Source organism: Hyaena hyaena, unplaced genomic scaffold (assembly GCF_003009895.1).
Source record: "Hyaena hyaena isolate Hyena2069 unplaced genomic scaffold, ASM300989v1 scaffold_845, whole genome shotgun sequence".
Classification (NCBI taxonomy): Eukaryota; Metazoa; Chordata; class Mammalia; order Carnivora; family Hyaenidae; genus Hyaena; species Hyaena hyaena.
In genome coordinates, this window is record NW_024081477.1 from 598,956 (window position 1) to 613,167 (window position 14,212).

The 14,212-nt window shown below is 37.8% G+C and overlaps 1 protein-coding gene across 4 annotated transcripts in view; it reads right to left on the minus strand.

Moving 5' to 3' along the window:
• Positions 1 to 14,212, minus strand: part of CNTN6 (contactin 6) — a 172,904-nt gene that overhangs the window by 67,714 nt on the left and 90,978 nt on the right. For 3 of the 4 annotated variants that reach the window (XM_039219879.1, XM_039219878.1, XM_039219877.1), the window contains 2 exons: positions 12,862 to 12,991; positions 10,731 to 10,881 (listed from right to left, as the gene is read on the minus strand). In XM_039219879.1, coding sequence (XP_039075810.1) covers positions 10,731 to 10,881; positions 12,862 to 12,991 — 281 coding nt within the window. The remainder of the gene's footprint in view (positions 1 to 10,730; positions 10,882 to 12,861; positions 12,992 to 14,212) is intronic. The other variant, XM_039219880.1, reaches the window with a different exon arrangement.

A 14,212-nucleotide genomic window follows, 5' to 3' on the forward strand; every position in this document is an offset into this window, starting at 1 on the left:
CTGTCCTGAAGGTGGTTTTGGTGGTGGATGTGAGTGGAATTTCCAATTCTGGTTCCCTTTTGGCTGCTAAACAATTGCATTCCTCAGAGTCTACAGAACTAAGCTTACAAACATGGCTGAGGATGGGTTACCAACTTAGATGTGATTCCTTGCCTGATAACTCTATTTCTTCTTCTTAATTATAATACATAATTTCATACCTACATCAAGTCCTTCAAGGACCTTGAAGAGTTTATCCTTAGGTACCAAATTTGCATATCTATGCCTATATGTCACCAAAAATTATGTCGTATGTTACACTAAAAATCCAATCAGTCATTTGAATCATTTGAATATTGTAGGTATAGGAGGCTAAGCCACTGAGAGGACTGATTTATTTTATTTTATTGGTGTGAATTAAACCTCCATCTATGCTATAATATATAAACTAATTCTTTACCTTTTATTGATAGAAAAATGGAATTTGACTGTATATATCACTGTTTTTTGAAGAGTTTTAGTCTTAACTGAAAAAAAATAATGAATAAGTAATGTGAATAGTATGATGGTCTGCTTTTAGCTCCACATATGGACACTGCACTACATCAGAAAACTAACTAAAGGCCTACATTGTGGTATTTAAGATTACACAGAAATTTCAAATCAGACCTTTTTGGATTTTAACACATTTCTATTACTCATAAACTGCGTGACTTTAGATGTGATGTTTAACTTCACTAAGCCTTAGTTTTAACCATCTGAAAAATATAAATAAATAATGTCCCCCTCATAGGTATCTTTTAAAAGTAAATGAAATGATGTCTTTAACATCTCAACATACTACCCACCCATAGGAGGTACTCTATAAGTTGATATTATTACTATCACTACTATTGTTATTATTTGAGGAGACTCCGGGTCAACAATGAGAAAGACGGATTTCTCTTTAATTCTAATTTAATCTTAGAATGAAAACAAAAATGTGTATACTTCAGTATATCTCAGCATCTGTAAGCAGTCAAAGAGTCAGCCATTGGATGGCTCCCAAAATGATTTGTGTTCTCTACTTGGAGGAATTCTATCCTGCAGTGAGGAAGGTAAGTGCATATCTAAGCCTTTCAACCGGCATCATGTATGACACTGACTATGCAGTAAGGCAGCCTCATAATAAACCTGTTCTCCCCACCTTTGTTTTCTAGGAAAAATTCCTCCGTACACTTCAAGGGCCCATTCCATTCCCTCCAACGTTCAGAGGACTTTCTGAACAGCTGTAAGCCGAGTCAGTTCCCACCATCTTCTGTCTGTGATGACACACGCCCCATTGCACTGGAGCTGTTGACCTGTCTGCTTCCCCACGAGACTCGGAGCTCATTCAAATTTATAAACCCAGAATTTTTTCACAAAGCCTGTCAAATTGGTTTGCAACTGTGCTTATAAATAAATGAATAGTTTGACAAGTCACACTTGAGAATCAGATTTGTCACTCCAAATCTGCAATTCTCTAACTGTGCTCTCAGGAAATATGGGGGCTTCTTAGGGCACACCACGGGCTGCTAGAAAGAAGGCAGCTGTGGCTGAGGGCAACTGGGCGGAGCATGGAGAGGGGCTCTGGGTCCCCCTCCAGGACATTAGCCAGATTGGTTCTATATTAGCTGTCTTATGAAATGGGCTCTAGCATTAGTTTTCTTTGGAAACAAAACAAAAACACCACCCCCCTCAAAACAAAAACAAAAACAAATTCCCACTATTCTACTATGGGAAAAAAATAAAAAAGACAAAGGAAAATGGGAAATAATAGCCAGTGACTAAAAAAAAAATTGCTCTGACAAGCCTCACTCTTCATTGTGAAGATATTAACAAGACTGACTTTCACACAGTTGGTTGGGCTTTTATTTCTTCAACTGGATCATAATTTCTACAAGACAGCAATTGTATCCCTCCCATTTATTTCTACTGATTTATGTTCTACATGCCCACCAGCATGGATGAAAAGGTGTGGGTGTAACAAATACCTGCAGAGCAACCATTTCATTTCTAAGTAAAGAATGTTGTATTTTAAGCAAATCAAATAATCACTTCTGTCCTCAAAAGTCAAACTAAGAACAAAAGGTCATTTGTGTAAATTGCATTAATAACTGACCTTTTCTTTCTATAAAATTATGGCTGCTGAATACTTATGTAAACTTTGGAGGATATAAATGTCACTCAAAATTAGAAGCAACCACTAAAGTAAGTGGATACCATTCCCAAGGCCCATTGTATTCATGTTTTCAGAAAGTAACTGACCTAAGAACTTCTATCTCCGCAGCAGTGAGATAAGATGAACAATCAAGCATTTTAATATAGGAAGCAAAGTTCTGGGGGGAAAGGAGATAAAACAAAGTTTCTATTTTTCCAGTAATATGTTTGCATCAAACCAGTGTTTCTCTAGGGGTTGTTCAACAGTCTCAGCTTCTCCTCAGAGCAGAAGGCATGAACTTACAATAAAAATGCAGATGCCTCAGTCCCACTTCATACCCACTGACTGAACACAGTCGTGGACACAGTTCTGGGGTCTGCATTTTTTTCAAGGTTCTTATATATGATCAAATTTGAAGTCTACTGATACAGAACTACAGATTCAAACTCCACAATGAAGCTTATATATTTTTCATCATAAGGTACAGCGCGAGAATATAAGATGCTATTTAGTTGTGGCACTTCTTTTCTTTGTCATTTGTATCCTTGGTTTAAGGCCACAGGATGGTGTTACCCATTGTTAAAACATTTTAAATAGGGAACTACAGCAATAATAGTCTAACCCAAGGCAGTGGTATAAAACAGCACACACCCAGCTGGGCAGGCTGAGTTTAAAGGCAGGCTTTACGTCTTTAATGAACCAGAGCGTTCTCTGACCATGGCAGGCAGGTGGTTTCACATGCATTGTGCTGAAGGGTCAGCGCTCCAGACCAATGGAGGCCAGTGAGGATAAAGAAAGGAGGACTGGATGGCAAGAGGGAAAAAATGAGGTCATGACTGACAGGAGCACATAGGATTTTAGCTTGTTAAATCTTTGCGTGACAGAGGCAAGGGTATCAGATGGCTCTTGACATCTTCAGCGTGTATTCCCTTGGAAAGGCTCTCCTTAACAAGGCTCTCAGGACTCGAGTATGAACAATTTAAAATTTTATTACATAGAAGCAGCACAGAAGGGAGGTTGTAATAAGCCTGGCATTATGCAGACTGTCATTCTTCCTTAAACATGGGAACATATGGTTCATTTGCCTATTTGATACTCATGCTACCTGATGTACTAAGCACTATTACATTAAGTAGGTGGTGATACAAAATAAAATTAGGTTTATTTGCTTGTTCCATTAGGAAGCTTTGCAAGGAGGAGGAAGAGAGAGAAAAGCCTGCTTGCCGGGTGTGACATTCTGGTTAAAGTTGCACTGAATAGACGTGTGTGGAGGGGATATTTTATTAAGTGTGAGCACCTGGGGATATAGGTAAAGGAAAAAGGTGAAGTGGTGATATATACAGCAGATATTGAAAGATACATAGAGAAGGGTCAAACAGGAAGGGAGCAACATATAACTGGCTCCCTTGCATCCAGGCAGACAGACTCCCATTAGGTGATGCCCCACAATGTAAGATGGTTATAAAAAGGCTCAAAGGAAAAGCAGAATGGTGACAAAATGTTGAGTAATGGCCTATGTAACCAAAGGAACTACTGTGTCCAGCTAGTTTAGCAAAGAGTGGAATGAATAAAAACTTTAATCCTTATTCTGTTCATCTTCTGTGTCAGTATGCTAAGGGCTTTCAAATAGGCCCTCCCAAGGGTACTTTTTTACTCATGAAGAGAAGAAAGATCAAATGACTTGCTCTATAACCATCAATTCTTTCTTGGCACAGAGAATGCCCTGTTCCTATCTCTTATCATTCTTTCTCTTCATCTCCTTCTCACTCATCTCTACTTTCCCTTTCCTACTCATTCTCTACCATTTTCAACTACCCAAGCCCTCCCCCCAGCCCATCCTCACGAATGACTATTGTGTTTAGGAGGGAGGTCTCAGGATTTTGGAGTGCTGTGCAGGTGGAAGTGGGCCTGCCAGATTTGGGGCTCAAAGGCAAAAATATTGAATAAGACCCACCACTGGATTCCATGCTACCTAAGGGATTCATATGTTCCCAAAAGGTACATGCACTGTGCCAGGGACCAAGGGCCACACATGGTTTCATAGTATCAGTATTACAGGATAACACACCCAAAATTCATGGATTTGAGGTCTGTTTGTAACTGCATCTCTCTCTCTCTCTCTCTCTCTCTCTCTGTCTCCCCAACCTTTTCCCTCTCTTTCCAACCTTAAGTGGATAGAGGGTAATAGAATTGGTCCTAGGAGTTCAGCAGTTCTCTTATATCAAGTCTTGGAAATATGATCACATTCTAAGACCAATTTCCAAGGGATAGAACCTCTACTTTTCAGTTTGATATGCAGTGAATCTCCAAGTATCTTTTTATTCAGCTCTTTGAGATTACCAGGGTAAAAGTGGTAGAAAAGTAACCATATGTAACTATGTGGCAACTTCATTCCTCAGGAAAGTATCTGCATATAAAAAATATACTTTAATATTAAGATATATAAAGTATCTGATATACTGCCTGACTTATAGAAGGTGTTTAAAATCTTTGTTTTCATTATTAATGACCATTTGCTCTATAACTGGATTTTGTTTTGTTTTGCTTTATTTTATTTTATCTTAGGAAATGAGAGAAATGTGGTGGATTTTCCTTTTCTTTCTTTCTTTTTTAATATATATTTTTAATGTTTTATTTGTTTCTGAGAGAGAGAGAGAGACAGCACGAGCAGGGGAGGGTCAGAGAGAGAGGGGGACACAGATTCCAAAACAGGCTCCAGGCTCTGAGCTAACTGTCAGCACAGAGCCTGATGCGGGGCTCGAACCCATGAACCGTGAGATTATGGCCTGAGCCAAAGTCGGACGCTTGACCAACTGAGCCACCCAGGCACCCCCCCTCTTTTTTTTAGAAGAATGAGGAAGAAATGTATTGGATTATTTATTAATTCAATTATCTTTCAATAATGGGAAAAACATTGTATCTCTTTATTTTTATTGTTCGAAGATTGTATGTGCAGTCTGACCAAATCTTAGGTGGTTTAGGCACTGTATTTAATGCTGCCTGTCAGAGGACAACTTGGAGCTGTCTGTCCAGCAGGTTAACATTTCCTAGTAAATTTATGAGGTGATCCCTGAGCAGGTAGGCAGCAGTCGCTGAGCACAAGGAGATAAATAAATCTAGGCCTTTGATTTCTGTCAGTTCAGTTGCTAAGTGGATCCATGAGGAAAAAAAGAAGCGATTAATCAAACTTAGCAGATGTGGAATTGATTCCCTCAGTTGCCTCAGAATGCCTTGCAGAGATCAGCTTAATCTGTATTCTTCTTGACTGACTGTGGTAACGTTTGTGGTTTTTACCCTGGCTGGCAAGGTAAGACTGTGTAGCTTGCATTTGCATAAAGATTAGGGTGATAGCAATAAATGCACCCAGCAGCAGTAGAGTATAGAGATCACCTAGCCTTTCCATACATACCATCATTTGAGTCTCATCGAACCATATGGGAGAGACAAGTATTATTTTCTTGAAGTGAGGACTATTGAAGTTAAAGGACTTGCTGCAAGTTGTCAATTACGTGAGGGGTAGGCGAGGGACTTGAACCCATATCCTCTGACTCCCAATAACTTCAAAGAGAAATACTTTCTTATGAAAGGATATTATGTGTCACATATTTGGCTAGCTTAACGTTTTACCCACAACACCTAGTGTAGTGTTTGGAACATAATAGGTGCTCATTAAATATTTACAGATGGAATGAACACATCATGGGCCTATTAATTATTAAGTACATTTTTGGTTTAAATGCAAAATGTTTTAAGTTAGGCAGATAGAAAGAACACAAAGTAAATTTTACCTTTCATTGATTTAGCAATACAGAAAATATTTATTGAATGCCTGTTATGTTCTAGGTTTGAGCCAGGTGCTGGGCTCACAAGGGTGAAGGAAACAGTGGTGCTCACCACGCCGTGGTGCCACCATATGGCTTCCAGAACTCTCTAACCTCTGAATTCATCCAATCAGATCAATTTAGCTGTTTTGAACAATTTACAGCAATCACCATGTCTGGCTCAATCGCTTGGTCACCTGAGGAAACCAGCGAAAAATAAAGAAAATTATAACTATGATAGCAGCTGCAATTTTAACCTGGCACACTAATGTTTTGCATTGATTTCGATTTCTATTTCTAATATATAATCTCTCTTCTGGCAGTCACTGCATGGGAATAGTATTTAAGGTTTCTTAAAGTTTTTCATTTTATTTCATCTTAAATAAATCCAGAAACGAGTAACCTCAAAGAAAAAGAGAGAGAGAGAGAATACTAGTGGTTTTATCCAAGGTCAGGCCACTCATCAGTGAGAGAACTAGGACCAAAATCCCTGTGTGTGTGTGTGTGTGTTTTAATGTTTTATTTATTTCTAGGAGAGAGAGAGAGAGAGACCGCGTGAGCAGGGGAGGGTCAGAGAGAGAGGGAGTCACAGACTCTGAAACAGGCTCCAGGCTCCGAGCTGGCAGTCAGCACAGAGCCCGACGCGGGGCTGGAACCCACGAACCGCGAGATCATGACCTAAGCGAAAGTCGGACGCTTATCCGACTAAGCCACCCAGGTGCCCCATAAAATCCCTGTTTTCTAATTCCCAATGCAGAGTTCTTTGCAACACACCCCTGTTTTCCCCACAAGAACATACTCTGCTTCTCTTCAGTTCAGGTGTTATTGCTAGATGACTTGTAGCTCCAAAAAGAATGAGGTACATGTCATAAGAGCAAACATTCCCAGCAGGAGGCCAGGCAGCCTTTGGACTCTAATGCTACCTACCTATTTTCAGTCGTAGGAAAACTTTTCTACTCAGACAGTCTGCCATGAATACAGGTACTTATAAAGGCAGAAAGTATGAAATAGTCAAGAATTCAATTGAGGCACACAGGCCAGGAAGAAACATGTCAATTTCATTTAGAATTCTTGCTTGATCTGAATTACCAACACGTGAAATTAGATTAAATCATGTAACAACAGCACTTCAAAAAATGAAGAATCAAGTATGTTCTGTTACCTGTGGAGTGGAAAATCTGACAACAGAGATGGGCAACTTGGCATAGAGTCCAAGCTTTATCATTTACTACCTAGGTGATGTATGCTGTCTCATTTCATGTAGAGTGGAGGAAATTGTCAAAACATATATATTGCCACCATTTTTCTTATAAGTAGGCAATACAGTAAGATTACTTTGAATAGGCTTCTTTAGAGTCCTTTCAACCATCTTTAGGTAGTTACACTTTATTGGAAGCAAGAGTTAGTGACAATGAAATTTCAAAGTAGACACGACCATATAGAAGTTTTATAACAGAAAGTAAAAATGTGCATTTTCCCTCATAGGTATTTCCAAGTTCAAGAACTAAAAACTATTCCTACTTGGAATCATTGTAAACATTTAAGTTGTTTTCCATATGTGACTTTTAAAACCTTTTTTAGGTTTTAAAGAGGGTAGAAATTATATTTATTTATGTTTCTATTGAAGTAAAATAAGCAGTCAGGTGTGGCATTTAAAAATGTATACTGGGATTCAGTGTTCTGTCTTTGTGTTTAGGATCTGGCTCTGTAAAATTCCTTCCTTCTTTCCTTCTTTCCTTTGTTTGTTCCTTCCTTCTTTCTTTTCTTTTTATCACTACCCTAATTTTTGTCTTCAACCCCTTTCATAATCCCCATGATGAGAGTACAAAAAAGCCACTAAGTCAACACCAATGGAAGCATAGATGTTGTATTTCCCAAAAAGCAGGATGATGGCATGCAGTTAATGAAACCAGTGAGGTCAGAAGGCAATAGAAGAGGGGACAGGACAGGGATCATGCAGAGACACAAAGTCTCATGGATGGCTCTATGACCTTTGCAAATTACTGCTTAAGGTGATCTAGAACTGGCAGATACACCTCTGTAATTACTATCTACTTCTGGGGCTCAATTTTTTTTTTTTAATTTTTTTTTTTAAATTTTTTTTTTTTAATGTTTTTATTTATTTCTAGGAGAGAGAGAGAGAGAGACAGCATGAGCAGGGGAGGGTCAGAGAGAGAGGGAGTCACAGACTGAAACAGGCTCCAGGCTCTGAGCTGGCAGTCAGCATAGAGCCCGACGCGGGGCTCGAACCCACGAACCGCGAGATCATGACCTAAGCGAAAGTCGGACGCTTAACCGACTAAGCCACCCAGGCGCCCCATTTTTTTTTTTTTAATTTTTAAGACTCCTGCTCAGGAGATAATTTGTTTATCTTCTTTTATTGAAACCTGTAATGAGGTCCTATAGCAATGAGAGAATAGAATTAGAGAAGCAGCATCTGTGAATAGAAATCACACAGATCACTCCTTTAATTACAATGAGACAATGCTTAATCTGATACTCTATTAGTGATTATTCAAAAGATGAAAAGATCCCAAATTCATTAGATATAGGACAAAGCAAAATATAAACCTTAAAAGTTGTTGCAAAAGCAGTTTCCCTCAAAAAATTTTTTCCCTCTTGTTTTCTTACTTTATTTAAATTTTCTTCCTTCTCTTTCTTCTCCCCACATACATTGTATTTAAGTCTTTAAAGGTTATAGAAAGTAAACAGCCATCATTCCTGCTCGTTATGTGAAGACTTTGAGTCACTTTAGGAAGTGAACTAATCAATGTGTCCCAACTCTCAGTACAGAGTTCTGTGTTTGATACTTTGGGATCTCTTGAGTTTTCGAATTCTACAGTAGTGTCTTCAAACCTCAATTAGGTTTTAGGAATCAAAGAGGAAACATTTAAAAGGAATCCACATCCAAAGCTGTTGAGAATACTGGCAGTGATCTCCTAGGCAGTCTACACAGAGGAAGAAGCCCAGTCGGAGCCAGGGCAACAGATTTCCCTTCATCCGTCTTTTCCCCCTTTGCTTTGAAGCCTCTGTTCTTATGTCTCAAGGCGTGTCATCCAGAAGAGCTTCTCTCTAATGCTGGCCCAACCTTAGAGTCCTCTGTTTTGACACATTCATTCATCCCACAGATATTTATGGAGTTTAGGTTCTATTCCAGAGGCACATATCTATGCATAGATAGATCTGACAAAATCTCTGTCCGGGAAAAGCTTCAGTGTAGGGCTATAGAGACCACCGGGAATATGGGACAGTAAGGAAGGAGAGTGCCCTAGAAAAGTCTTTATCTTATATATCTTGTCATGTCAGGGGAGGGTCTTCAAGGCTCCAGACATAACCCTGATAGACTCTGTACAATTTGCACCTCTTATTTGTTTTAACCCCCTTTTTTCTTTCCCTTGACCACAACAGCAGTCCTAGATCAGAAATAACAAAATGTCATCCCTATATCCAGCCTGTGACATTTTTACTGGCGCAGAAGATTCCATTCCAAAACCCAGATTTCTAGTTTTTCTCCAAATATTTGAAAACCTACAACCATGTCTGAAGTTCTATGTTCCCACAAAACAATGTCTATCATAATTTGAAGTTACTATCTCGTTTTGGTGTATAATTCAGTCTCCAGACCATCACAGTCCTGTCTCATACCCTGACAGACCACCATTTCTCATCACACTTCAGCTGTTCTTTTTTTTTTTTAATATATAAACATGTTTTAATGTTTATTTATTTTTTGAGAGAGAGAGACAGAGTGCCAAAGGGGGAATAGTAGAGAGAAAGGGAGATACAGAATCTGAAGCAGGCTCCAGGCTCTGAATTGTCAGCACAGAGCCTGACACGGGGCTTGAACCCACAAACCTTGAGATCATGACCTGAGCCAAAGTCAGACACTTAACCAACTAAGCCATCTAGATGCCATCCAGATACCCCTGTCCTTTCTTTTACCTGGCCTGTCTTATTCATTTCTGTTACCAGACTGATAGGCTATATACAGGAGTTAATGACACATATGATGCTGACAAAGAGCTCACTGAAACATTTTCATATCTTCAGCACAGTGGCTCATTCACAGAAGTATTCCAGTGCACATCTGATCACATGCTAACATGCATGTGTCATTACAATAGAGCTGCAACTACTGCCTAGTTATCCCTAGGTATACAAGGTTTTATAGTATAATGCCATGCAATTTATTCCAAGTAGAGAAAAACACCTGTTTTGCTCTGTCTAAACTCTCATAGAAAACATGCCAGTGCTGATCCAGGATTTCTCAATCACATCCAGAACAGAAGGAAACCTCTCTTCTTTCTCTACAGGAACCTCTCTACATTTTTTTTTTTCATGTGGAGAATTCATTTTGTCATGGGGTGAACACCTGTGTGACTATTTAAAAACCACAACACCAGGTGTGTGAGTATAAGTGTCTCTCTCTTTTATGTAATGTTCTTCTCACTGATTTCTCAGCAGGCTGGGTCAGGAATAATCTTCAAGCTGAATATAGAAAAAAAGTCTTAAAAGATTTTTAAAAATATATCTATTACAAGTGCATGCACTAAATATGTTGCAGCAAAATTATACAAATAGGTCTTAAGTTTCTAAGATTCTTTCATTTTTGCTACCATGTAAAAATGTTTGGTATCTGTGGGTGCCCAGTTGTAAGCTTACCCTAAGGGAAAGGATTTTAGAAGACTTAAACTTAGAAGACATTGTATGACAAACTTTCAAAATATAAAACAAAATAGAGGTTTATTTACCTTTTGCTCTGTCTCAGGCTCTCCATGCCTCTTTTCCAGGAGATGGCTGCCCTAGGAAAAGCATTTGGTTTGCATTCGATAGTAATATCCCCACCAACTTGCACAACAGAATTTTTTTTAAGGGGATTTTTAGAGAAATCAGGAGCTGAGGCTAAAAAAAATTAAAAACAAAATTGTTAAGTTACTCTCTTAATGAACATGTGGCAGCATGATGATGTAGGGTATGAGACAGAATTCAGTGTTGGTCCCCAGAGTTTTTTTCAAGCTATTTTGCTCAGGTTGTTTTGGGGCCAGTTACCAGTTTGACATTTTGAAGTTCTACCTTCATTTGAAAAATGAAGATGACAATAGATATGACTTCAGAAATTTACTGAAGAGTTTAAATGAGATAATATCTGTAAAGAACTCTAGCATAGTGCCTGGCACAAAGTATGTATTCAATAAATGTAATTTATTTTTATTTTGGTGCTAGTCATTGCAATGACAGAAGCAAATTGTAGCAGGGGAAGAACCAAGTTACAAAGAGTCATATTCTTAATAGTGTTTACAATGAAGAGGGTGAAGATGGTCCCATAAGAGAGAGAAGAGATTTTTACCCTGATTAGGGAAAACATTAAATCTATTCCAGTCAAGGTAATGATCCTAAATGTGAAATATAAGATATCACTGAAATAAAGCAGAAATACTCTATCATTTTGTCAGATTTCTTCAGGCAAGCTTTAAACCAGCAAAATGGAAATATTCTGCCTTCTGTAGAAGCAGGTAAGCTGAGCAGATTTTTTAAAATGTCAGTTTCAGCTTTGTCCTCACTAAATAAATGTTGAACAAATACCAATTCATGAGAGTGAGAAATCATTAGACTGCCTGGATGCGTGTGAGTCTTTCCAGCTTCATGAATGTGGGAACCTATGTGTTCAATCCCCACTCCTGCCTGAAGTCTAGGTGGGCTGAAATTCCTTGAGATATGCCACATTCTCTTGTTTCTGGGAATTTCAAGTATTGCTTCTCTGCCCTTCCACTGACTTGTGCATGCTTTTCCGTGGGTTCTCAGCTTAAAGAGAATGTCCCCAACTTTGGTTATTTCCAGCTTGTCATGAAGTCTGATACCACCTTCTCGGTTATTGACCATAATAATCATATTTTAAAACTTAGCTTGTTTTCCCTCTCAGTGAAACTATAGGTTCTATGAGAGTAAAGATCACTTAAGTATTGATAACTATATTTTTACATGATAAAAGTTCAATAAATAGGAGAGATTAAAAGAATAAACAGACAAATCAATGGCCATTGTCCATAAACTTATAAAACCTTATCTCTTTGGTTGATCCTTCCTCTCTTTCATCCTATTTCTTCCTACCACTAAGAAAACTTTGTGATAAAAGACACTAGTGGTTTACTTACTGCAACTGCCACCACTCAGAATATCATTCTTGAACTACTTCTATCCCAAAATTTCCACTACAGGCACTTATCTACCCAGCTTTCTTTGAGGTCTGGGTGGTCTTGTGGGTTCTCGCCATTGGCATAAAATGATTTTACTGTAAGGATGCATGGAAAATTTTGCATTTTCTAAAGAGAGGGATAGATTTGGCCACTTTTGTCTGTCCTCTCTCCTTCCCCCTTAAGTATGCACTTTATTTCTGTAGCTACAGCAGTTACTCCCTCAAGGCTACAAGCATGAGGGAACAGTTTTAAGAATAATATTATCCATCACAGTGCCATGGCTCAACTACCACTCTGGAACTTCTTGTTAAAAGATAAAATAAATACCTGTTTAAATCATTATAAATTGAGATTTTCTTTTCCTATGTTTTTGGTTGTTTGCAGGTGAAAACATTCCTAATGGGTAATTTTGAGTTGTACTCAAAACATCATGTGCTACAATCAGCTTTGGAGGACCCTTCTTCTGGCTTGGATGTACTCAATAGCAGACTCCTTTGGAAGCACTAATGTGTTGCTCAACCAAATGATAATTTTCACGCTGCATTTTATTTACAGTTAATTAAGACATTTCACATTATTTCAAGGGAAAGCAATCTCTAATTTACAGAAAAATTGTGTTCATATTATGTATAATCATAGCTCACTAAAATGTCATTTTGAATTTTTTGGTTATAAATGAATGACTTACCTAATACTCTCAATTCTGCATTTGCATAAATTATCTGATATTGGTTTTCTGCCGCACATTGGTAGACACCAGAATCTGACATATTCAGCATAGTTATGATAAGTGTCCCATTTTCTATTTGAATTCTTTCCTAATAAAAGAAAAGTCATGTAAAGATGCTAGTGTGCTAATGTAGGCATTGTCTTAACCAGAATACATCATTAAACATTTGTGCATCTACAACATATGACATTTTGGTGTATGATAACTGATGTTTATGAAGATGGAGCTTAGTAAACTGCAAGATTACGAGCCGCTTTTTGAAGTTAAAAAAAGAAATATCCTTCCTATAATTTTAGTATAGTGTATTGTATGTGATCTCATTTCTTAGAAAATTGGCATTGTCTGCATAGAGTGTATGTTATGTTTCTGTTATATGGTATATAGAATAATTTGGATGATTCTACCCTTCCAATTATTCCAGAAAATACGGTTAATAATAATGTTAGAGACGAATATAATGATTAGAAATTTCCTTGGCTTTCCATCATAAGGTCTCCCAAAGACCTGAAATGTGATGACTTTATAATTTTCTAATTGAGTCATAAGTTGGGAGGAGCTAAATTCTCCTTTTCTGTAGCCTACCATAGTATGCTTAAACAGCCAAAATCTGTTACAGAGTCCCATTTGGAGTACAGAAATACAATTTTGAGTGCACCTAATGAAATAGTTTAATAGAGCAAATATAATTTTAAAAAATATTTCAGTATACCAATTACCAACCTTTAAAGATAATAAAAGTAGGTGGGAAGAAACAGAAAATGTTCTATGCGAAAGGCATTCAGGAAGAAAATTCCACTAAAACCAAAATAAAGAAGAATATTATTTTCAGCTTCTAAATACTAGATGTTCTTTGTGTCTCTAGCTATGCCTACAAGTGCAAAGTAAAAGGGAGAATTAACACAATTATTTAAATAATTTGATGGGGGAAAAAAGCCAATTTTGTCTCATTTTCAGTATACTGTACAATAAAGTATGCTCCAAATGGAAAAATGTGGATAACTGCCTCAGTTCTCCACTTGCTATCGGTTTAGAGTCGTTAGTTTTCATAAAAGCAAGATTTAAGATCTTGGATTCTGGAATCAGACTATGTTTGGAACAAACTGTAATATTTACTAGCTACTGTGTGACTTTGGACAAGTGATTTAACCTTCCTGAAACCAATTTTCTTTATCTATGGAAGAAATAATACTAGTGTCTCTCATAAAATTGTCATGAGGATACAATAAGATAAGGCATGGAAAAATATTTACATAGGACCTGGCTCCTACAACAGTTTGGTGGATGTGAATTAAGATGGTGATGGTGATGA